Genomic DNA, 24,648 nt, shown 5'->3' on the forward strand with positions numbered 1-24,648 from the left:
CCAATCAAATCAGAGTAGGTTCATGAGAAATAAAACTAAATCCTAAAAACACCTTCCCCCCACTCCTTTTTCTGGGCTTAATTTTTTTCCCAAAATCTCTACCTCTTCCCCACCAGTGGTGCAGGGGGATGGGGAATGGGGATTGTGGTCAGTTCATCACAGGTTGTTTCTGCTGCTCCTTCCTCCTCAGGGGGAGGAATCCTCACACTCTTCCCCTGCTCCAGCATGGGTCTCTCCCACAGAAGAGAGTCCTTCATAAACTTCTCCAGTGAAATGAGTCATCCCCACAGGCTGCAGTTTTTCATGAACTGCTCCAGTGTGCATCCCTTCCATGGCATGCAAACTTCAGGAACAGACTGCTCCAGCCTGGGTCCCCCACGAGGTCACAATTCCTGCCAGCAAATCTGCTCCAGAGTTGGGTCCTCTCTCCACAGGGTCACAGGTCCTGCCAGAAGCCTGCTCCAGTGTGGGCTTCTCATGGGTCACAGCCTCCCTTGGGAATCCACCTGCTTTGGCATGGGGTCCTCCATGGGCTGCAGGTAGATCTCTGCACCATGGACCTCCTGCCTCACTGTGGTCTTCACCATGGGCTGCAGGTGAATCTCTGGTGCCTGGACCACCTCCTCCCCTCCTTTTCACTGAACTTGGTGTCTGCAGGGCTGCTTCTCTCTCATATTCTCCTTCTTCTCTCCAACTGTAATTGTGAAGGTATTTTTTCCCTTCTTAAATTGGTTATCCCAGAGGTACAGCCATCATTGTTGATGGTCTCAGCCTTAGCCAGTGGCAGGTCTGTCTTGGAGCTGGCTGGCATTGGCTCTGTCAGTCATGGGGGAAGCTTCTAGCAGTTCCTCACAGAAGCCACCTCTGTATACTGCTCCCTTACCACCCCCAACCTAAACCTTGCCATGCAAACCCAGCACTGGCAGGGGAAAAAGGCTGTAGCTTTTAGTATTCAGGTCAACTCAGGGCTATCACTTCTTCATGAGCCATTCGGAGAAGCAAACTGCAGTCCCTGGTCTGAAAATGGAGCATTACTGAAACAGATGGAAGGGGACTTGAGCCTATTGCTGCTCCTTGAAGCCTCCTGATAGGCTGTCCTCAAACTCCAGGAGCTGCCAGTAATCCTGTATTTTCCATATTCTTGGGTCAGAGGGGCTAGAAAACCTTGCCCTCTTTTTTCTTTCTTTACTTTTCTTTTTTCTTTTTTCTTTTTTTTTTTTAATCACCTGGTGCTGAAACCATATGTCTGTTCCTGCAGTTCTTTTTACTTTAATTCCCCTTAGCTTTCACTGACAGAGGCACAGATAGTAGGGCTCAGGGACTGCTGGAGTGGTGCTTGTGCCTGTCCCCTTCACCCTCCCACGCTGTGGCTGCCGAGCAGAGAGTCTCTGTGGGGGCAGCCTCTGCTCCTCTCTGTGCAGCTTTGTGCAAGACAGCTGCTTTTCAGAAACTCTCAGGCTTGAAACTCCAAAGAAGTTACGGTTCAGCAGGCTTGACTGTGACTTTTTGTCACAGCTGTCAGTGTAGGTCAAGGAGAGATGAAAGAAATGGGGAGTGAATGGAAAGGAACTTGCTGTGCTTCAAGCTCCCACCCTTGCTGTGCTGCCTTGGGGGAGAAACGGCATTTCGGCTTTCTTTCGTAGGTAGCTCCCAAAATACTTCCAAATTTTACTTATACATTATTCTGATATTCTATACATTTTTCTAGTTGCTGCAAATATTTTTGATGCTCGAAGTGTTTTGGTTTTCCTTTTAATTTTTTTTTTTGGTTTGGTTTGGTGGGGTGTTTTTGGCTAATTGCTTTAAAGAAGCTATGCATGATAATCCAGCACATTTCTGAAAGAGAAAGAAGACAAAAGAACTAGTTTTCTAGGATATAGGATACTGAAGACCAAGACTGTGGCAGTGCAACAAGGATTATTTTAAAGCCAGTGCTGATGTGCTATTCCAGCATAAAGAAGAATTGTAAAAGAGGCAAGTAGAGAGTTTCTCAAAATTATGATGAGGAGGTAGCTCCACATTTAGAAACAAAAACCCAAAACCTCCAGTCCCCCCTCCCCCGCTCCAAAAAAATATGTCTTGTCTATAATTCTAAAAAGTAAAAAAAAAGAGGGTTGAATTTTCTTACTGGTGCACATAGGACTTTTTACTACAGTGGACAAAGAGCTGGAAGTTGAGGCCAGTGGAACTGGAAATGAGGCACTACTTGTTAGCAGCAGGTGATTAAACCAAGCTGTCATGGAGCAGAGCATCTCTTATTTTCTCAAAAGCAGTCAGGCCTGATCTGAAGCCCAAGTGGAAAATATGCTCTAAAGCACCCAAGCAAACATGACTCCAGTTAAAGCTGAGTGCTAAAATTCAATGCCATAGTAACTGCACTGAATTTAATAGCCTGTGCCATGCAGCAGGTCAAATTAGATAAACAACTGGTACTTCCTCACTTTGAATTCTGGATTATTTGGAAATAAATGAGTTGTAAGCATCTAAACCTGGGTGGATACCTAAGCTCAGTACTTGTTATTCTTTCTGCCTAGTCCACCTTCTCCTGGCTGGTACAGCAGGAGTAACACCACCAGTCCATCTTTGTTGTTTTTTGAACTGTCTGGCTGCTCCAGCTCTGAGTATTTAGGCTAAGTGTTGTGCAGCAAGTAACGCCAGGGCCAAATATTGAACAGGCAGCAAACAAAAATCGACCAGCTGCATGTTAACTGAGCATCAGCAGCCTGAAAAAGTGCCTGGGGCTTGATGGCAACTCTTCTGCAATCATACAGTGGGCAATGCTTGTAAAAAAAATAATAACCGGTGCAGAGTAACCTGCTCTTGAGGAGACTGGTTGTCCTGGAGGTCAACAGCATTGCAGGCAGCAGATGACACTGGGAACAGCAGAGCGCTTTGATGAAAAGGTGTTTACTTTAATTAATGAGGGCATCATCTAGATTATACTAGTAAACAAGAGGAGGACATCCACAGAATGAACATCCTCTCCACCACAGAGTGTCTTCCTATGCAACTATTCAGGAAATGAGAGTGCTAATTATGTAAACAACTTGAAAGTAGCAAAATTATTTGCATCTGGGATATTTTTATTATCAGGGAAAAGTGGACTGGTGTGGAGCGAAAGAGATAGGTACGGACTCTTTCACAAATTATGAGTAATTTTGAAATGACTGGTTTGTGTAAACGGCTCCTGGTCCCAACAGATTGCAAAAACCAAACAAAAACCAATTCTTCCAAAAATGGCTGCATTTGTTTTGGCACTTAGGGTTACAGAAAGGCTGGAAACAGCTTGGAAGCATGCATCCCAAGACCCTGAAAATGAACACACTGCTTTTATTATTATTTCAAAAGGCTGCTGTGATTTTGATGTTACTCTGTTGACTCATTTGGAAGTTTCAACCCAAGGATTTTTTCTTGTTGGCGTGAATCAATGTTGTTGTTAATGCCACATGGCAGTGACAACTTCTCTGCAAGGTTAAGAGGCCTTGGCTTGTAGCAGTGGATTTAGGTACTGCTGCTGATCTGCCTTTGCCTAATGCACAGGACAATACTTCCTGGCTATAACATGAAGACAGTACTCTGAACTGTCCTGGGGGAGCTGCTGAAAGGACAAAGACTGCTGACTTCTAGCGGCTCTGGGAGGGAGGCCTGCACATGTGGGAGACGAGGTGGGAAGAACTAGGTGTTGCTGCTCTTCCAGGTGCTTTGGTTTCAGTCAGCATTAGATATTGCTGGAGAGGAAGTTTCTCCATTTCACTTGTACCAAGGGCTTCTTACATCTGAGCACGGCCAGAGCTGCTCACTGCTCCCTGAGGTGGCTTGCTCCTGCCTGTGTCATCTTGTAGGGTGCTCTAGCAGTGGGATGGTGGCATGCATAAGGAGTCCCTTCCCATTCCCTGAAGCACTGGGGTCAGGCCAGCCAGGAGCACATGTAACAACAACATGGTGTGAACTGCGTTCTTCAGAGAACACACTCATCAGATGTTTTAAAGAGAGCCTTGCTGCTCGTGACTGACCCAAGAAGTGGGACCGTGGGGATCTTAGCCAAGGGATTGAATTACCTCTTCCCACATTCAGGAAAGTGACGAAACCATTTGGCTACAGCTGGGGGGGGGAAGGTGCAGACATGACTGGATGTGATTGGACCATCCTTCACAGCTCACTCTTTTTTTTGGGGCCAGAATTACAGGGGTGAGGTGAGGGGACGTAAATGGAAGTGTTTCATGACTAGAAGAGTAGTAGATGGTAACCCTTTCATGCAGGTGTTTGCACTAATAGGAAAAAAAATATTTTCTGCCCTGTATTTAGCAGAGACTGTTAAATTTTGCTATTAATCACCTACATGTGTAGAAACAAGCACTGGAGCTGGCATACACAAGCCCTTAAATATTTTAATACAGAATGATGAGCTATTGCTATCCAACTCACTAATACACTTTATGTAATTTAGAGAAGGAATTTCCAGATAATGAAAAAATGACAGCACTTTCCTATCTAAAAAAGAAACACCAATTCATTTTAAATTAGCATGAAATAGGTATGTACAAGCTTACAGATTATGGAAGAAGTAATTAAAATGGGATGAGGCTTAAACCACCAAAAGCTTTTCATCCCAGAGAATAAGCCAAATGCCTGATAACTTTAATGACCAGTGTATTCTCACAGTACCAAAAGCTATAATTTTGCAGTTTAATTTCGATAGCTGAATGGAGTCTGGGGTGCAATTGCTGCAGCACTGTTAGTATGATCCACGTATGCATTAATCATTTATTCATCCCTCCTCCCAACAATAGCTTATATAACTAAAATTATATTTTCTGAAGGCAATATCCCAAAACTAAGTGAGCACAGGTGCAAATGAAAATTGCCCAGTGGCTGTGCAGTGCGTTTTTACCATGCAAATAAAGCAAATCTCAAAGGCTCATTGTAAATGCCAACGTTATATGTTTTATTTTTAATCAAGTAAATCTTTTAAACCTCACAATATCCATGACTGACAGGAAAAAAAAGACATTAGGCATGAAATGAGAATATAAAATACATGATATGTAGAAAGGCAATCAGTGCTTTAGTCCCTCAAGACAGTAAACAGGTGAAATGATCTTCAAAACTTCAACTCGCGGTCTTTTTCTTAAAACACAAAATTCAAGTGATTCTTCTTTTATTTCACCTTGTAAACAACATCAAGTCAAAATGGACAATGAGGTAATCTATACTACAGAAGAAATTTAAAAACACTAGATAAGACACAGTATTAAAGACATATACAAATCCGTGTTCACTTTGGTCTCTAGTATGGTTATTTTTATTATTACCACAAGCAACACATATAGTTTAAGCCAGTCTGGTGAGGTTGTCAGACAGTTGTTGCTTAACTAGTAATTCAGAGGTAGTCAAAACCATTATCCTTTGTAAAGATGGTTGCTCATGAATTTCGTTCAATGACAATTGTAGCAAATACCTTGCTACTCTTCAACATTCTCAGAAAAACACTGCCACAGCTGCTAATATACAGCTCCGGTTTATACAGGAAAAAAAGAAGCATGTGTTTCATAGATCAACCTCTACAGTTGTAACAGGGTAACACAACCACCGGATCTTAAAGAAGAGGCTGTTGACTTACTAAGCAAAATAAGACCGATGCATTAACAAGGCTCTTCTTGTTCCTAAAGCAATACTCAAATCTCATTAAGACTTCTAGAAATTAAATCAGTGCATCTGCACATGTACATATCTTCCCAATTACTTTATATCTAACACCGGGGAATACATATATATTTTTTATGATAAACATTCTTACAGATAAATTAATTAAATTAAATTTAAGACTCGATGAGATTTCCCATGTTCTTTTATAATTCTTCTTACAAAGAATGTTACAAGATCTATAAGCATTTTTTTTTTTATGGGGCTCTATTAACAAAACTAAGTATGACCAATAGGAACTCCAGGATAACACTGGTACAGAAATAAAATGGCTCGAAAAAGGTGGCCTGCAAAGGGAAGCTGTAGGATCCAAATGTGGTGTTTGGCACTCCCTGAAAGCTGGCTAAAAGCAAAATATTGCAAATGGTATTACAATGCCAGATTTACCATTATTGCAGCAAAAAGTATTTGGCTCTTTCTCCAAATATAAGTCTTCCTCATGGCCTAACTTTTGTAGCATGTAATTAAATATCATGACCTTTCCTTGGGGAAGAGTAAAAAATACCTCACAGTGTCTCTCACAATTAAATTGAGTACTCTGGGGTGGGGAAATGGGAGGGAGAGAGATTCTTGCTCCGGGTTTAACCTTATCTCCACTATTGTAGGAGAAAAACACATCTCTCTAAGCAGATATTTGAACTATTTCTACTCTAACGAGTTTTATGTGAAGCATTCTGGCAAGGACAAGCTTGGTGAATAGGGGGAAATCTAGCCTGAGCAAACGCTGCAGAACATTAATTTTGTCCTTAGACATGAAGGAAGAATCCTAAACTTAGTCTGTTCCTCCTCCTTTAAAAGGTTTTTTGCTTATTTGGATCAGCCTATTGAAGGAGTAAACTAGATTTTTTCCTACTGCAGCCAGTGCTAAGTAGTTCCCTGCTGCAGCTTACGCTGCTATATATGTTTTAATTAACGCACGTACATTTGTTGTCTCTTCTGGAGCTATATTTATTTTTGTGAACAGTGCCCATAATCCTCTAGATAGAAAAATAAAAACCGTTCAAAGAAATGTTTGGAAACGTCTCATAATTCAAATGGATGCTTCATCTTAAACAAGTATTTGCCATAATGTCTGCAGTGGTGACTAACAGTTACATATCTAGTACAGATAAAAAGTATGTACCATAGATCAACAGCACCTTTAAGGCTAGAGCAGCACAAAGGTGTGTTTATGCAGTAAATATGAGGTAGCCTTTTGCTGTAAACAGAAAAATAATTTTATTGTCCACCTATGTAAATAAGTAGGTTTGATGTTTCAGTGTTTTTATTCTTCCCCCTCCACCCCCTCCGTCCTACATCCCTCCCCTCCTAGAAAAGCTAAGCACCAGCACTCCGACTGAAAGTCAGTGGGAGCTGTGGTTGCCCAGCATATCTGAAACTCAGACCCTGTGAATGTAAAGACACAGATGCTCACATAAACAACCAGTACAGAATACCACTTTATCATTTCACAGGAACTTACAATACAAAACGCTGAGATCTGATTATCAGAAACGTAGGTCTATGTCAACTCAGAGGTAGTTACTAATATCAGTACATAATACTTATATAGAGATAAAAAAAGTACAAGACTATTTGGTTTGTTCTGAGTAAGCAGGTCTGTAGACTATTCTGTAAAGAAAAACCAATATTACATGGTATATTCCCTGAGCAAAGTTCTTTGTCCTGAGTATGTTATGTAACAGTGATAACATTCTAATATATAAAAATAAAACCTCAAGCTTTTAATAATAAGATAGGGTTGGTATGGCTCTTAGCAGTTCAGTCTGACTTGTGGTTGCACAGTGATTTTAAACAGCACCAATAACAATCTGCATGTTGAAAATATTTCCTTATCACAGCTCTGAACTTCTTACATATAAACAGGGAATGACCAGTTTTCAAATCCACAACTGCCTATTTCTATAAGGAACTTTGGTTTAGAATTTCAAAGTGACCTAAGTTTTGCATCTTTGCTGTTTAACCTGGTTTTTACACCAACTAGATAGGTTAATGGCAATGGCCACTTTGATTTGTCTACATAATTTAAATAAGTTACTATCCTTACGTAAGGCAAGGAAGTTCTCTATAGATATATCCCATTCAATATCGTCAAAGTAAGCTTTGCATTAGCATACTGAGAACTCAGTATAAACCTCAAGATTCTCACAAACACTGGCAAGGAATTCACACAAAATAATTCTCTTGAAATTGTGCCCTTCACTGAGGCGTTTGATTACTACCTCTTTACTGAAGCAGCAGCAGCACCAGTAAAAGTCTCATCTGGCAGGACAAGTGGGAAGGGGAAGGCCACGTAACGAGCCAGCTGCATACCTGTTGTAACTATCGGCTGCAAAAGAGTTACCACGGGTGGGACTTTGGCTCACTGTAGCCTTTCATGCAGGCTGTTTCTTTAGTTTGATTATCCGAGCTTAAACCTACCCGACACTTTCAAGCTTTAACAGCCTGTGTTTATTGCCAATGTTAAGGATTATACAGGTTTCTCTAATTAACTTACATCCACAATGGGATTTGTCAGAGTACGTTATCTTACGTATGACTTGGTAATTCAGAAGTTACAAATGGAAAGCGACTTGAAGTTTTGATAGGTTCCAATTCTATTAACCCCGAGCAAGGCCTGCAGCCCAGGGAGTCTCACTCTAAGGCCACCAATCTTTCTCCTCTTTAACACAGAAGTGTGTGGTCCTAGTGCACTGTGGACAAAGGCTGGTCAACAACAGCCTCCAGTTCACAAGAAGCAGATGATGCCCAGGGCTTCTGAAAAATGGGCAGGTCCCTTCACTCAGGCTGGTCTGCACACATGCTGTATCATCAGCAAGGAAGGCTGACCGAGCAATCCCAAACATCCTGATCTAAGTACCCATCAACCTTTCTTCTTAAGAAACTATTTAGCCCAGGATCTCATTAACTTTGTATTTTGTTTTGTTTAAAACTCAAACAGACAACAACAACAAAAATCCCTAGGGAGTTCTCTCCATGGCATTTCAGCAAAAAACAAGGGAGAAGACCCTTCAAGCTGAGGGGTACTAATTGGGATCAAGAGAAATTGCTGCTGCTGCTGCTACTACTGCCACCAAGGTCCCCTAAGTGTTCACAGAATACAAAGGGCTAAACAGGATAGTATCCTGATACCACTCAAAAGGGTCTGTTTGGTAACAACTTATACATTCTCCCCTACACAACAGACATCTAAATTACAGTTACAACCATATTAATTTAACAAAATGTGTTGAGAAACCAGCACAGAAACTACACATTCATTGTCTCTTCTGGAGCTTTAAACCCCTCACCAACAACGGTGGTGGCAATGAGAGCCATGTTGAGTCATGACACTGCCCTGCACCGGCATGGGGAGGGGTTTTGATGCTTTGTGGAGATAAAAAGAAAATAACTCAAATTGATGGCATGGGGGATGTCTTAGTATCTTTAGTACCATATGGCAGCTTTAAAAATATGAAAGTATCCTTTCATTTACAAGAGAAGTAACAGTCTCAGTCTCAGTTCTGGGTGTGGTTTGTCAGGTTTAGTTTATTCGTGAGTGAGATTTTTTGGGTTTTCTTGTTTGTTTTTTGAACATGTTTGGAAACAGGTTCTAGGAATGAGTTCAGGAACGTTTGTGGATACTGTGCCTACTGCTTCACAGTAATGTCTTGTGGGAGTTGGAGAATGGTCTGATGGAAAAATATATATTTATAGGTATGTACACATACATACACGCACATGCACACTCATACACACATACAGACGGTAAAACATAATGCACCCTGCTCAAATGTATTTTGCTTGGAGTGATTTGTCTATTAAAGAAAAAAAAAATATTCACAGTTACTCAACAGTAGTTAAAATTCCAGGTCAGCTACCGATAATGTAATTATTTCCCCTGTACTTGCATGAGGTAGACATCCCAAGAGGGTAAAGAAAATGGAACATTATGACAAATGCATTAAGTTTTTTTCCTTTTCTGAACAGAAGGCCCCTTTCTGTTTGGTTCTTCAGGCGATGCAGACAACTTACTTGACGAAGCTTCCTGTGGTGACCTGCCTGAGCGCTCCAAGACCTCCAACCTGCCTTCCTGAGAGTATGATGGAGACGAGTAGCCGTGCATTCCTCCCCCTTCTCTCAGGAAGGCAGAAGTGGAAGGCTGCGGTTCAGCTTCGTGTCTTCCCTGAGAACTAGTGGGCTGCTGTGAGACAGTTTTATGGGGGCAGTTAGCCACCATGTGCATGATGCTCTGACAGTAATGGCACTTCTTTGGCTGCGGAGGTAGACTACATTCTTTAGCGTGGTGGTCGAGGCCACCGCAGTTGTAGCATCTAAAATGAAAGAGAGAGAGAGAGAGAGAGAGTTATGCAATGCAGCGTCAAGCGGGAAGGTTTTCTACGGGAGTAGACTCCGGCCCCACTAGAGGGCACCAGATCTCCAGCCATCGCCGGCCCACTGTCTCTGCTCGCCGCGGTACTCGCAGCACCGAGGGGTGGCGAGTTGGGTGTTCCAGCGCTGCCGGAGCGAACCCCGCGGGGCGCGGAGCGGCGGCACCAGCGCCAGCGCCGCTCCCGGGCCGCCACAGCGAAACGCGCCGCGCGGAGATGCTCGGGCTCCCGATGGACACGGTGCTTTCGGCCAGGGAATCCCAAACTTAGAGGAGGGCCGCGGTGCCCTGCCACGAGCCCGGCTCTGGCTCTGTCCGAGGGCCCGGCACCTCACCTCCTCTGGCTCAGCCAAGGCACGGCCAGGCGAGGCTCTGGGCCAAAACTTTAGAGTCGGGGGCAGGGGGTCTGTAATGGCATTTACGGTTTCAATTCAAAACAAAATCAGTAAAGCCCTGGCAAGAGTCATAAAACAGCGTTTGTTTGTTTTCTCTCAAAACTCCCAAGCCACACGATTGTGACTCGGGGTGCCAACTTTCCAGGGGATGCACTGCCCAGGAGCCGAGGGGTGCAGAGCCTCCTTCAGCCGCACTTCTCAAACATGGCTGAAACCCACAAAGACTCTTCTATTAACCTTGTAAGCCAGGGGAGTCCTGAAGAAATCTCCAGCTATTCCTTATTGAATCCTTTGTAACACGCACCAGGAACGCCAGTTATTGGATTACATTATTCTAACACAAGATACAAAGAAATAATTACACGCCTTTGGCATGGTGACCTTATGTGCACCAGTGAGCTTTCTATTTTGGCTATTTTTGTATGGTTTCTGTTTCTTTGTTTTATAAAACTTGCACTGAATGCATAGACATTTGATTTATAATAATCTAACATGCTACTGGAAAGAACTAAACAAATAAATAATTTTTTTTGCTTTCCCTAATCAACTAATTTAAAAAAACCCGACTGCACATAGATTTAGGCTGTGGAGTCAATTTAAGGATTAAAAAAAAGTCTGTAACTATAACTAACTATATGTACAAAATAATGCAACATGTTCTGGCTCCAGCCCACATAAAAATATTTCAAATTTTCAGATTCCTGGGAAGTTACAATGCACTGTTTCACTATTTCACCTAGTATGAAGTGGTCACTACTAGTTTATCCAAAATCAAGAAGTTTAGTCCATGCAAAGCTGTATGTACAGCCAGGGTCTTACTTACTGAACTTTACCTTGCGAAGAAATGCTATTGATAAAACCTGCACGATTTTAAAAAAGACTGCAAAATGGTTGTTAACATTTGCAAATTCACTCCAAGAAACAATCCCTGGCACCTACCTCTTCTTATCTCTTCATGACTAGTAGCAAGATACTAACTGTATCTTTATTTCCACAGACAAATGAAAATACAGCACAAGTTACTCATGGCATGCTGTATGTATGCTGTCATGCCCTACAAGACTGATCTATAATTTAAACAGGTTAAATGATGAATAGAACTCCATTATCCTTTCAGAAATTATTGTAATTACATTGCTCTATCTTCCCTAAAAATGAATAAGAAACGAGAAACCAAATCCAGTACAAAGAACTCTGCACTTCTACAACATTATTTTAGGTGAACTGCTTCCATGTCACCATTGCACTGAAGTTTGATGTGATTTTTCAATGGAATTTGTCTGTCTGCATATACTACAGACTAACCCAGGAAGAGACACACAATATAAAGCTCCCCTTGAATCACAAAGAAAATAGCATGTACAAGCCCCATTATCACTTAGTATTGATTTCCCTAGCATAGGAAGGGAAATGACATGCTAAATATGTTGTAAAATACAAGCATACTGATCTAAGACCAAAACACCAAGCTTTTCTCTTTTATAGTTAAAAAAGTAATTTGCAAGTTATTAAACAATATTTATATGACTACTTTTCCCCAAATCATTGCAGATATTTTCAGTTAGGTACCCCACATTTAACAGTAGCATTCGGTCTTCTTAACTGGCATTCTGCTATGTTTTCACTACAAGCATTCTAAACACCTTCTGGATAAAATAATAAGGAAGTAAGTAAAACTTTGCAGTTAAGAGAAACAAAAGAAGACCGTCAACAAAAAAACCCTAAGTGTTTTACTTTCTCCCATTTCAATAAATACATCTAAGAACTCACAAATGTAGCATTGATTGCAATTTAGGTGATATTACAGAATGATGTTTATTATTATCTTTATCATTGGTTTCTAGCAGTGTACTTGTCCCTGGGATAAGTATAGTATAATATGGTATAACATGGGAGTGTGCAGACATTCTGGAAATCGTGTATTTTACCTTAATTCAGAATACAGAATTTTATAGCTGTGAATGCATTTTCACTTTCTTTCCCCCCTTAATATCACATGTATTTAGAATGGTTTAAAAAAGAAAAAGTTTGAAAATAGGTTAAAGGGCCTCTGTAGCAGGGTAGGCAGTAGCCATGGACAAATCAATTTAATCAGTCACTGTGTATGCACTGTGTTATCCAATTCAGTGAACCATTTCGCCTCACCAATTGACCAAGAACCCGCTGTCAAAGCCCCTGCTTTCACTCAAGAGGCCTCCATCACCTTGCATATATATCTCAACATATCCTATTTGCAAAATACTGTAATTCCCTGTATTTATTCAAATCACCACTAAAATGCTACTATAAAAGAAAACTCTTATCAGAAGAAGTTGAGACTGAACTATGATATGGCTTTTTGGGAATGTTTTTTGCTACCAAACAACTAAAGCACCTGGCTAAAGTGTCGCATTAGAATATATATGTGCCAGCCAGGGTGTGCCTGGACTTAAACAGGAGGGTGGTATTTATTCAGTTCTTTTAACTGTTTATTCATTCCTTGTCAATCACTCCTACCAGGAGAACAGATCACACCTCGTTCTGAAATGCTTTCCCTTTCAAGGGATGTACACCAAAATGGAAGTGGTCAGACACCTCAGAGCTCACAAATGCCATCATCCACATGCATTAAGGTATGGTATTAACCCTTCTGTCCCAAACACTTCAGCTCTTTGCTCCTCTCTGCTGCGTGTACTTATGTTACAACATACTGAAACCTGATACCGTATGATATGCTCATAGGAGCTTATACATTCACATCTCTACATACATAAATATATAGAACAATATACAAACTGACTCCTGCGAAGAAAACTAGTGAATTTTCATTTGACTGTGTTCTTAGAAATTCTAGACTAGTACAACCATAGCAAGTATTTCTTCACTTTAGAAGCACCATAGAAAAAAATGTATGTTAGCTTAAATACAACACAAAAGTTTATATGTAAATTACATCATGAGGTGAATAAAACACAAGAAGCTCTCAAAAGTGCAATTATAATAGAAGCAAGTCTTACAAAGAAGCAAAATCAAGAAGGATTTGTTAAAATAGGACTGTCTTTCTCACAGTAGGCTTCCATGATTTACTAGGTAGCTTCAGGCTCAAAAAAATAATGAGATGGCAATTATCCTAACGGGGAATCCTTTCTTGTCTACAGCACTGACAGGACGGTGAATCAAAATGATTTTTTTATATAAAAAAGATGAACATTTTAATAAAGGAACACATTGAGGAACCTGTCTAGCATTGTATTTCAATACTCTCAAAAAAACTACTAACAAAGAAACAAGAGAGCATGTAGCAAGATTAAAGAAACACTCCTAAATTCTCTTTCATTATGGATTTGTGATTGCTAAGAACTATACATATTAAAGGAAACATGATTGAGCAAAAAGTTTATAGATTTCAACATAAGCTATATTGTATTAATTGCAATAAGCTGATGATGGAAATTCATTAGAAGCACTCAATTTCACAACCAAATGCAAATGCAAAATAAAATACTCTCTAGTTTTCAGCTTTTTCCCTGTCCCAGCACTCAACTCCTACCTAGGAAATAAACCCCAGCCCCAGACTTTTTTAAACAACAATGCCTCCACCTTGCAGATATGTTCACCACATTAACTTATCAGCTCAACTGAGCTAAGCAGTAGGTAGGGCAAACACAACTGCTTGCTTCGTCCTGTTTTATAATGTAATTTAGATGATAATCCAATACATATGACAAGTAGAGAATAATATGTGGGGCTCCACACTATTATCTGTTGAGACAAAAAGCTTTAAAATTACCTGGATGACTCATTTTAGGGGTGGGGGAGCAGGGAATGAAGGGTTAACATCTAACAGGGATAAGAAAGGGAGTAAAGGGGGTATAGTCAGAGGAAGACTAAAATAATTCATCAGGATATACCCCACACCAATTCCTCTTCTGTTTTTCCTTTCTGAACGTTATCAGACAACAAAAAAAGTGCTTCTTGGCTAACAATACTCCATCTAGCAACATTAATGCCTCGAAAAATGGCACATGTGCATATGAGATGCTGTTACAAGACACTGAATGCCAACTATGAAGTTAAAGCATAAAGGAAATGTTTAAACTTGTACTTATATGTGCTGTCTTTTTTAGCCATTACTTTCACAACATACTTAAAGAAAGGCAGATGGAAAATGCAGCAGATCACTTCAACTCCTCTAAAGAGCTGTAGAGGGAGGTTAAAATATCCATGATCTAACAGAAATATGACTCTTAGACATAACTATTTCACTCTTCGAGAGCTTCAGTGACTTGTCTCGAAAATCAGGTCCCGAGGCAGTGTAAGGGGACGTTTCTTGCTACTGGATGTGAACACTTAGAAAAGCTTAGGGTGGAATGTGCTTGCTCGGTCACCACCTGGGATGAGTGAGAAAGACTTTCAACACCTCAGCAGGACTCAAGGGGTCTTTGAGACTCTGAGGATCTGCTAACTTCAAGTTGGCTTTGAGACAACTTGAAAGGCCAGGTCAGATGAGACCTCTGGGCAACCTGGTCTAGTGGAAGGTGTCCCTGCCCATGGCAGGGGGGTTGGAACTAGAGGGTCCTTCCAACCCAAACTATTCTATGATTCTATGACAAATACATTTTAATGGATTACTTAAATATTCCAGTAACCATATCTTGGATATCAAATCTGTCACAGCAGCACCCAAAGACTGACAGGATCACAGGTGATTGCTGCTGAACAGGCACCTCTCGTATATTACTGTATTATAAAAAGACTAAGCACTTTTACTTAATACAGGTATAATATGAAAATCCTCCTTGCTGAGAAGCCTACACTTAAAAGTGAAAAAAGCCAAACAGTTTGAATATTTTTTAGAAAAGGCCATTACCCTTAGGCCTTAAAACAGTGCACACAGACATCATCCTTTTAGAGCAAGAAATGCTGAAACTAAACATGTGGCTGCAGTCACTGCAACTTAAAATCAAGCAACAACTTCTCCTGGAAAATAAAAAAGGTTTGGTCAGTTGCTAGGGCAGTTAGCTGCAGGAGCCCCTAGCAGGGGAACAATAGGGGAGATGTTGTGACCCCTGCACTGGGCATTGCTGACACTTCACTCCTTCATCCACCACTTTTACTGGGGGATTCCCTTGCAGGTATTGTTTTGAGAGATTCACACCCTGCTTACATGCACATAGCCGGGGTTTACAGCATTCTGTTTATCAACCTTTAATTCTTAAGCTGTAGCTGAATGCAGGAGAGAATACAAGTAACTTTGAAAACACTTCAATAAGGTATTGGTATTCAAAACAGTGAATACTGAAATACTACTGAAAAAATCATTTAAGATCAAGTGAAACTATCTTGTTAAATAAATTAGAGAATGGAACATTTACTATCTTCATCAGAGCATTTATGGTGTGTCCACCAAGCAGGCTCACATCAAGGCAGAAGACTTCACTAACACCCTCACATTTACCGTTCCATGGGGGGAAAAAAAAGATCAGTTTAATTTTAAAACTGCAATTATTTTTATCCAAGAATGTTGTAAAACGGAGTATTACCAATTCAGAAAATGGCACTTCGGTGCCACATTTAGATTTGTGCTGGTCCTGTGAGTAGTTGCTACTCTTTACCCCTCCGTCATGCAAAACACTGTGCAGAGGCGACATGCTGGGAAAGTTAATTGCAGACTGGTGTTCTTCAGTAAAATTCAGTTAGAAAATTTCCTGTGCTTTACTAGCTTTTGGAGATATATAACAGAAATATAATTAAAAAAAAGTTGATCTCCTAAAGAAATAAAGATGAACTAAAATAAAAATGCTCACCTATTTATCCTGCAAATCTTACAACTCGTGATAATGTACCAGAGGTCCAAGACTCTTAATTTTGTGAGAAAAACAAGGTCCCTCCATTTTTTAAGCTTGCCTTCTTTCATCTTACAGATAGCCCCAGCACGCTGACACAAACTCACGGTCTGCAAGGCTTCCAATGACACGCGGTGGAATATTGATGATGTTTACTCTTGTTACAAATAAATAAATAAAAATGGTCAGTTGTAAACTCATCAGATCGACTAGTTTTCTGTGGATAGTTCTAAATCAATCTATTTTCCCCAGTGTATCGCAGAAGTAATATCAATAGGTTACGGTCTTTTGTTGCTTGCATTTCCCCTCCCCCTCCCCCCCAACAAAGAAGCTGACAAACAACATGGGGCATTTGCCTGATAAATCAGGCCTGTCAGGATGCAATTTAGCTTCAGTTTGTGAGGAAATAAAATTGTTTAAAATCTGCTAATACAATTTTACTGGAAGGTGGGAGGTTTTTCTTGGCTTTTTGTTTTTCTTTTTTAGAACCAAGAACAACAATGAAACAGAGAGGTGGTTCAAAATGCACAAAATGCAGTCTTTTTCTCCACAAAAATGGAAAGGAACACAACAGACAGCACCGCTTAAAAAATAACTTCAACAATGTCGTTTCCATTCTTTCTTCCTTTCCACAAAACTTACCTCTACTATCCACTCAGCCTTCTTTACAGGCAATGGAGGAAAATTATTTTTCACAAATTAGCAAATGCATCCTCACAGAGGAATGCTGTGGATGGACTTTCATTTATTACAACAAAAGGGTTTTCTTTGTATTAAGAGCTAAAAACTCCTGAATTAACAATTTACAAAGTGAAGTCTTTTTTCGTAAATAACATGAAAGATGGTTTTGCTCTAATAAAGTATAGAAAGAATGTATGTATTTTAATGGCTTTAACCCATCCAGATAAAGATCAGCAACGAGTTAAGGAAGTTATGTTTTAAACTGTCATATATCATGCATTTCCAACATGAAAGGTTATACCATGATTTCAAGTGAGTCTACTACTGTAATCTTTTTGCACAATAAAACCACACACACAAATATTCTTAACTACAAATTTCCCTTGTAAGCCTCAATTTCTGTGGGAATAATAATAGAAAATGGTTTTTAAATTAAAACAACTCTTTATGCAATAGTTTTTTTAAAAAGTAAGTATTTTCCATATTTCATGTTGGTGGAAAGGCTGCCCCAGGTCTGCTCTGGGTATCGCTCCAGTGCGTACCCACATCTGCAGCCTACTGCCAGAGTCAGCTGGGGTGCAGCGCTGGGCAGGTGTGGGAGTGGCCAGAACTAAGCAGACCTTGGCTGCCTGGGTCTGAAAGCACTGCTCGGTGCCCCTGTTTACAGAAGCATAGTTCAGTAACACTAGAAGCCTTCACAGAGGTGGCTTGAGCCTCCTGGCCATGTGGATAAGGATGCACGCTGCATAAAACCGGCTCAACTCTTTCTGGGTCAGTGAGGTGCTGTTCATGAGCTAAGAGGCATGCCTGACCTTATCTGCCTCTCAGCAGAGCTGGTTCCAGGGTTTCTACATCCACTGATCAGTTAATCCACAGATGAGATAAAAGGGCAGTAGGTAACTGGGAATCAGTTGTTAAAAACTGCCATTTCCCTTTTGGTCCTTATTTTATCACTAACATTAGCAGCAAATACAAGGAATGCCAACTCGTCTCAACAGCTGGAAACAGCAAATGGGATCCTGGCAGTAGGCTGGAGCACTGAAGCAAGCAGTGGTAAAGAAAGAAGAGGAGGAGGAAGGCTACTCTGGAAGTTCAAAACATATTCCTCTTCCCCAAATACCAGCTGAGAGTCATATGACTTTAGGTATCACATATAAATCAGTATCATTCACGAGGTCTCAGAAATATCTGGCGACAGGAGCATGGAGTGACTTAGATCATAGCCTTGAAATGGATTCTCCCATTACATTCACTGAATTAGATGACTTGCGTGAATGTAGGCTTCACAAGTGTTAAGGATTGCAGGATTTGACCAGAAGCTCACATTTTCATTTAAGTCTTCGGAAATAAAGGGATGGTTACTGTCTGACACACTCTCTATGAGGAGGCCATGCCAGCTATCTCTATAGGGGTTCCTTCCAAAGCTCATGACATTGATAAAGTCATGTCACATGAATTACACGGAGGGCTTCCTTTCCCAACTGTGTAACAAAAGGACATCAAATGTGGTGGTTGGTTTCCCGTGAAATAGCACCTATAAGTTCACACATTCAGTACCCGCAAGAACAATTAAATCATTCAGATGCTCTATAGCCACATTTTACTGGTAAGGAAAATCTGCATCACTCCGATGCACTGGCTGAGAAAGAAAGCAGTCACTTCCTAATTCAGTTTTCTGAATTGGCATCTTAAGATGCCTAAAACGGACTAGCTTCATATATTGACATTATTACTAAATGGCTGTGCTAAGCATTTTCTGTAACACATTTTTAAGAGGCTTTTGACATCTTAAAAGAAAATTATTTTGAAACTTTTCACATCAACATGCAGAAGCAACAGTAAAGCATGAAAAGAGGATTTCGGCTGCAACAGGATTAAGCCTTATATGTTAAAGCTTTTAATTCCACCTGAGGCAGGTATTTCTGTTGTCCCACACTGCCTGATCCCTGTGAATTGTAAGAGAATTAATGCCATTTTCTAGTATTCTGCCCTGTCTCACCACCAGATTTATCCACATTATTAATTCTTGCTATAATTGTGTACATAAAAATTAAAAGCACATCTGTGCATATAAAAACACTGTTAACTCAAAATTTGGCATTTTCTTTTTCTTAGTTTGGCCTCAGGATGGCAAATCTTATGCACAGGTTTAATACTTATTTCTCCGAATTCTGTTAATTCTGTGTAGAATTAAAAATAACAGAACATAACTGAAAAGGTTTCCCTATGTGTGGTTAACAAGATCACTTTAACCCTCTTGGCTGGAATTATGTAGATTAAAAGATATTACTCCAGTAAAATTATAACAATGAGGTCAATAGGAGTTTTTTAAAATATTGCATGTTCCCAGAAACAGAGCATCTGAATGGTCTTAGTTCTGATCTCATCACATGGGTATACATCCAGAGCAATTTTGATGACTTCACTGAGCTTATTTTCTGTTAACTTTAATGGCGTAACAGAGAAAAGAATTTCCCACTGTGTACGAATACAGAAAAGTCACACTGCAGTAGCCAAGGCTGGTTGCAGAGGTCAGGCTGATAACAAGCTGTGAGGCAACACAGCAATGTGGGCTGAAGCTCCTCAGTTCCACCTGTAAATCTGTGTTTGCTGGTTGATGTAACATTTGAAAGCAGAACACAGCATAAATCACAAAGTTTAAAAAAGAAAACTGAAGAATTATGCCCAGAGTAGAGGAGTGGTGAACACAGGAGCCAACCTGGTAATTCTTGAGGAGCTCAGCTGTAAGTTAGAGCACTGAGTTGCTGGCTGTCCAGTAGAAATTCCCAGCTGACACAAAACACAGACAGCAAGTAAAATTTGGGGGTTGAGGTTGTTGGCAGAACGTAAACATCAAATCTATGAACCAAATGCCTTCTGTGAGGTTGTAAATAGTCATACCTGAACAGTTTTAGCCGTAGCAGACAAGGGACTAGACTTTTAGAAGTCTATCACTTCCTAAACTATTCCTGTATACTTCCAGAAAAAAACAATTGTTTGTTTATTAAATGAACCTCTTGAAAACCTGAAAGGACAGAAAGCTTTGCTCCTAAAATCAAGATCCCTTTGGCTCTCCTCCTTACGAACCTCCTATTATAAATATCCAAAATACCTAGAAATACACGATTCCACAGAACCACAGAGTAGAGGGAGACTGTGTCCCCCACCTAGGAGACACAAATTTCCCTCACAAAAAGTTTCATCCTACCCAGGCTCAGAAGATGGTGATGCAGAGTGCGGCATTACTTTCTTTCTCTGTCACAGGCAGCCTGTGTAACTCTGTTAGGTATAATCAAAGGTTTACAGGTATTTAAATACCTAACTCCCACTGACTTCAGAGGCAAGCAAGGTCCTCATAACTTTGAGAATCCGAGTCTGTGCCCCTCGGGATTATATCTGGTAAACCAAGGAAACAAAAAACAATTTACAACAGAGTATAACCGTATGGTGATCAGGCCACAAATTGCCATTCACTGAAGCAGTGCAGGAATCAAGCACATCCTGGACAATGCATAAAATACCTGATCTTGAAACTGATTTCTTTGTTATAGCTCTTTCACTGCTATTCAACTATTGGCACGAATAGTCACAGAGAAGTTGTGAAAAGTAATTTCAATTACATCCACAATCCAAGCATTACAGAGAAAATGAGGGCTATCCTGACCTTAATTGGACTTCACATAAATGCCGAAAAGCCCTCCCCGTGTACTTTTCATTTCCTGTTGGCAGGAAGCACAAATTTGAGAATGAGATGAAGAAAACATACACCTTCTATGTGATGCAAAAATCTGAATTAGAATGTACTCAATAAACTACCGTGCTTAGCTTTCATTCCAGTTTCCTGCAGAACTTTGCACAGTGAGCATCACAGCTGCTTGCTGTCTCGGCAGCAGAGACAGCTTCTGGGGTGCCCTTCTGTTTTCATACTCCATACTGTGAAACAAAGCAACAGTATGCTGTGCCAGGTAGAATGCAGTGAACTGTCAGGGATCCTGCTCCAATGCTGCAACCCATCCAGAACCCTAAGCAGTGACCAGGACTCCAGCTCAACTATTTTACATTTCATTCATAGCTTTTCCTTGGGTAATATAAAAACAAATGGAAGATAATTATGAAGTAAACAGCCCCCTTTCCAAGGACAATACTTCAAAAGGCATATGATCTGCCTTCAGAAACTCCTAAGGATGATTCATGTGATGATCCATGCAGTAACTAAAATGCTAGCTAATTCTCAAAGGAAAATATTTCAGTTAATTAATTTACTTTTTTTTCCAATTTGTAGCATTTGTTTAGCTTGATTCATATCACGTCTCCAGTTTTGAGGCAAAATCATAAACCATTGCATTGGCACAACTGTGGGTGTGATAAACACTATCAGGAAGTGGGAGGGAGTAGATTAAGCAGTGAAATTCCCATTGTCCTCAAATGCTCTTACCAGAGGAACTACAGTGTGGAGTGGCATACTGTGTCTGGGACTTACCCCTGGTCACAGCATATACGTGGCTTTCACACAAATCTATACCAGATTTCTACCTGGTTTCATGAATTTGTCAATCATAATATTCCATTTGCCTGATCTGCACCAGTAGGTGTGTATATGTGAAGAGTGGATGAAGTCCAGGCATTCCAAGTCCAGGCACAAGATGCAGACGTTGAACTTAGTTTTGTGTAGCTTTGGCTGAATTCCCCTTCAATTAGAGACAATGAGCTGGAAAAGAACTTAACTGACAAAAAGTAGCTGAGTTGTGTGCTTTGAGTTAAATACACACTAAATATAGCACATGAGATGCATAATGTCCCTACTCTAAAGAAATATGTTTTTACACCATTCTTTTACATATTCCCCATAAATCAACCATCCCTATTTCAGGGTAACTAATGCTTTTTTTGTGAACTTTCCCTCCCTATGCTATGAACACACAGCATAGCTGGGGCATTTCTCAGTTTATGCTCATGCAAGTTGCAGTTGGACATATGTTCATACATGCAGCTGGACAATTTCCCTTCCCCCTCCTTCACGGGTTCTGCCTTGTTGCATTATTCTTCATCTTCCTGCCACTGCAATGCTTGTTGTGGAAGCATTACACCTGTCAGGGCTCAGCAAGAATAGTTCTCTGACTTATCTGAGGCTATTGTTAAGGTAGGGCTTGAGTCAAAAGCTGCTGCTCATCGAAGGAGAGCAGACTTGTAGCTAAAAATGAAGAGGAGAAGGGACTGTCAATGGTTTGTCACTAATTAGTCATGAGATGACTTCTCAGCTCCATTTATTTTGCCTGTAGTTACCTCAAATGCAGTGGGCAGGAAGTCTTTGAGAAGAACTCAGGAAATTTGACATGCCTGTCAAATGGCATCTTACAATAATCATGGTTATGATTACAAGACTGCTGCATACAGTCAGAAACTAAGGTGTCATGTTTAAGGATATTTCTGTTTTTGTCAGAGAGATGAAAAGGTAGCACCGAGGGGCCATGAGGATGTGTTAGAGAGCTGGACAACAGAGTAAGAAGAGGCATAAACAAGCACAGAGCCATCCACACCAACTCCCATATTAATGGCACATGATAGAGACCATCATCAGAGACACTGGCTCACTTGCCAGAAAATCCTGGGAGGCACAAAGCAACTGCAGGGCTGTTCAACACTGGTAAGACTGATGCTAACCTTCTGAGAGCATGCTGAAGAGGAAGTGTGTCCCATCACAGCAGTACTGCAACGCTCACCAAGGAGGAAGCTCAGCATGGCATTATGCTTGCTAAAGGCCTTCCTACACAAGACTACTGACGTTGCTAGGATAACTGTAAGTCAACAATGTCTGCCGGTTTTATGGTATGCAAGTTTAATTCTTTAACTTTAGGAGGAGTATGAAGTTCTGCTCTGCTATTGAACTTACAATTTATGGTTGAAGACAACCAGGATGGCTAGGTTTCTTGTAGGATTCATCATCCAGGGCAGCACTTGTCCTGCTCCGAGGAATGCCTTGATTACCTCTGCAGCAACAACAGGTATATCCTCTCTCTGTAAATCACTTTAGATTTTTATCACAGATTTAACTGCTCAAATGTGTGTCTTATAGATCATAAAGCAGTGTCACAATTGAATTATCAACTTTGATACTCATTCAGTAACAATTTAATTTTTCTTCTAGAATGGGACACCCTATAGGACTCTTGGGTTCCCTTGAAACATCTCAAAGCCAAGACAAAGAACGTGATTTCTGCAAAATGCTGTGATAATCCAATGCCTTGTATGAATCAATGGCACAGAAATTAACAGACCAACATACCTGTTCATATACCACTGTCTCTCTACAGCAGTGTTTTAAACATGGTTAACTATCTAAGTATCTAAGTTAGCTATCTAAGTATTTTGGTGGCTCTGAAAGCAGAATGCTTTACAACAGAATACATCTCTAGCTTAAAAGCGTATTGGAGTTTTGAGGTTACCATACCAGAAATGCTGGTGGTAACATTTCTCAGGCCTCTAATAACTTCTGCTGTTAATTGCTTCTAGCTGCTAATATTATTGTGTCCTTAGATTATTTTGAGCAAACAATACTTGACTGCAATTCTAATTTGTCATTAGGATTTTTTTTTCTAAATTATTTAGCCAAAAATATCTAAATGCTACTCCTCTGTATCTTTCAAAGAACATCAATACCAAATGTGCTTACCACAGATCTTAGGCAACCCTTGACGCATGCGTTTAGAGTGGTGCTCCCTTCAGTCTGGCTCCAAAGTTAAAGCATCTGAAGTGTAAATTGTGTGTGACACAGCCAAGGAAACCCACTTTACTTTAACCTTGTTAATGGCGAGCCAGATGGAACTGCTGAGGCCACCCATTGTTCGGGTTTGCATTTTTGTGTAATGCCATGGTGTAGGTCTGTAGGGCCTCATGAATTCCTCTCCTCTGAATATATACTGTGCCGTTGAAGGCATTGAAAGGATCAAGCTCTGCTCTGAGAGCAGCTGGCTTTGTATTTTTTAATGGTTGTTAGCAGCAGCAGCAGGTCCATTCTACTCCCCTATTCTCCCCGTGCCCTTCTTAAAATCCTGATCTGTCGGTTCTTGAGGGAAACCAAACCCTAACTCTGACCTATGTAGCAGATCATACATTACCTCAGGTTCACTGCCCCAAATATTCACCAAAAGTCTGATTCTCCCTCCCTTACAGCCTCAGACCCTGCCCCAGCAGTTCTTAGTCACACATATAATCATCACTGACTTTATCAACACTCAGGTTATAATTTCTTTCCTACCAAAGCCAGGTAATACATGACTGCATAATTTTTGTTCATGATCATCGCCTTCTGAAAATTTGATCAAATTTCCCTGTCTTGACCTCTTTAGTGCCCTTAGGATGAAAATAGAAGCAAGAGGAGTTTCAGTAAAGGCAGCCCACAGGAGAGGACTCAGACTGAGAAATAATGGGATGCTTGCAAGTTGTTACACACCAAGACCCATTTGTACTGTGCTTGTGATGTAGCAGATGATGCCTCACAATGCCTGTGCCATGATGCAGCATCGTTCCAGTTGTGGTGCAAGATATTGTAATTTTGGGAGAGGAAAGTACTGTTCTCCTGGTCTACTCCAGCTGTGGTACATGCTGCTCTGAACAGGATGAGAAAAGCACAAAGCTATCCCTCCAGCCCTTCCTCTCCAGTGGGCCTGCCATCAGG

The 24,648-nt window shown here is 40.6% G+C and overlaps 1 protein-coding gene across 1 annotated transcript in view; it reads right to left on the reverse strand.

The window, feature by feature from the left end:
• Positions 1-4,948: 4,948 nt before the first annotated feature.
• The window catches only part of LIN28B (lin-28 homolog B), a 92,010-nt gene continuing 72,310 nt past the window's right edge, over positions 4,949-24,648 (reverse strand). Inside the window, exon 4 of the mRNA XM_032683622.1 lies at positions 4,949-10,016. Coding sequence (XP_032539513.1) covers positions 9,647-10,016 — 370 coding nt within the window. The 3' untranslated portion in view covers positions 4,949-9,646. The remainder of the gene's footprint in view (positions 10,017-24,648) is intronic.

Source organism: Chiroxiphia lanceolata, chromosome 3 (assembly GCF_009829145.1).
Source record: "Chiroxiphia lanceolata isolate bChiLan1 chromosome 3, bChiLan1.pri, whole genome shotgun sequence".
NCBI classification, from domain to species: Eukaryota; Metazoa; Chordata; class Aves; order Passeriformes; family Pipridae; genus Chiroxiphia; species Chiroxiphia lanceolata.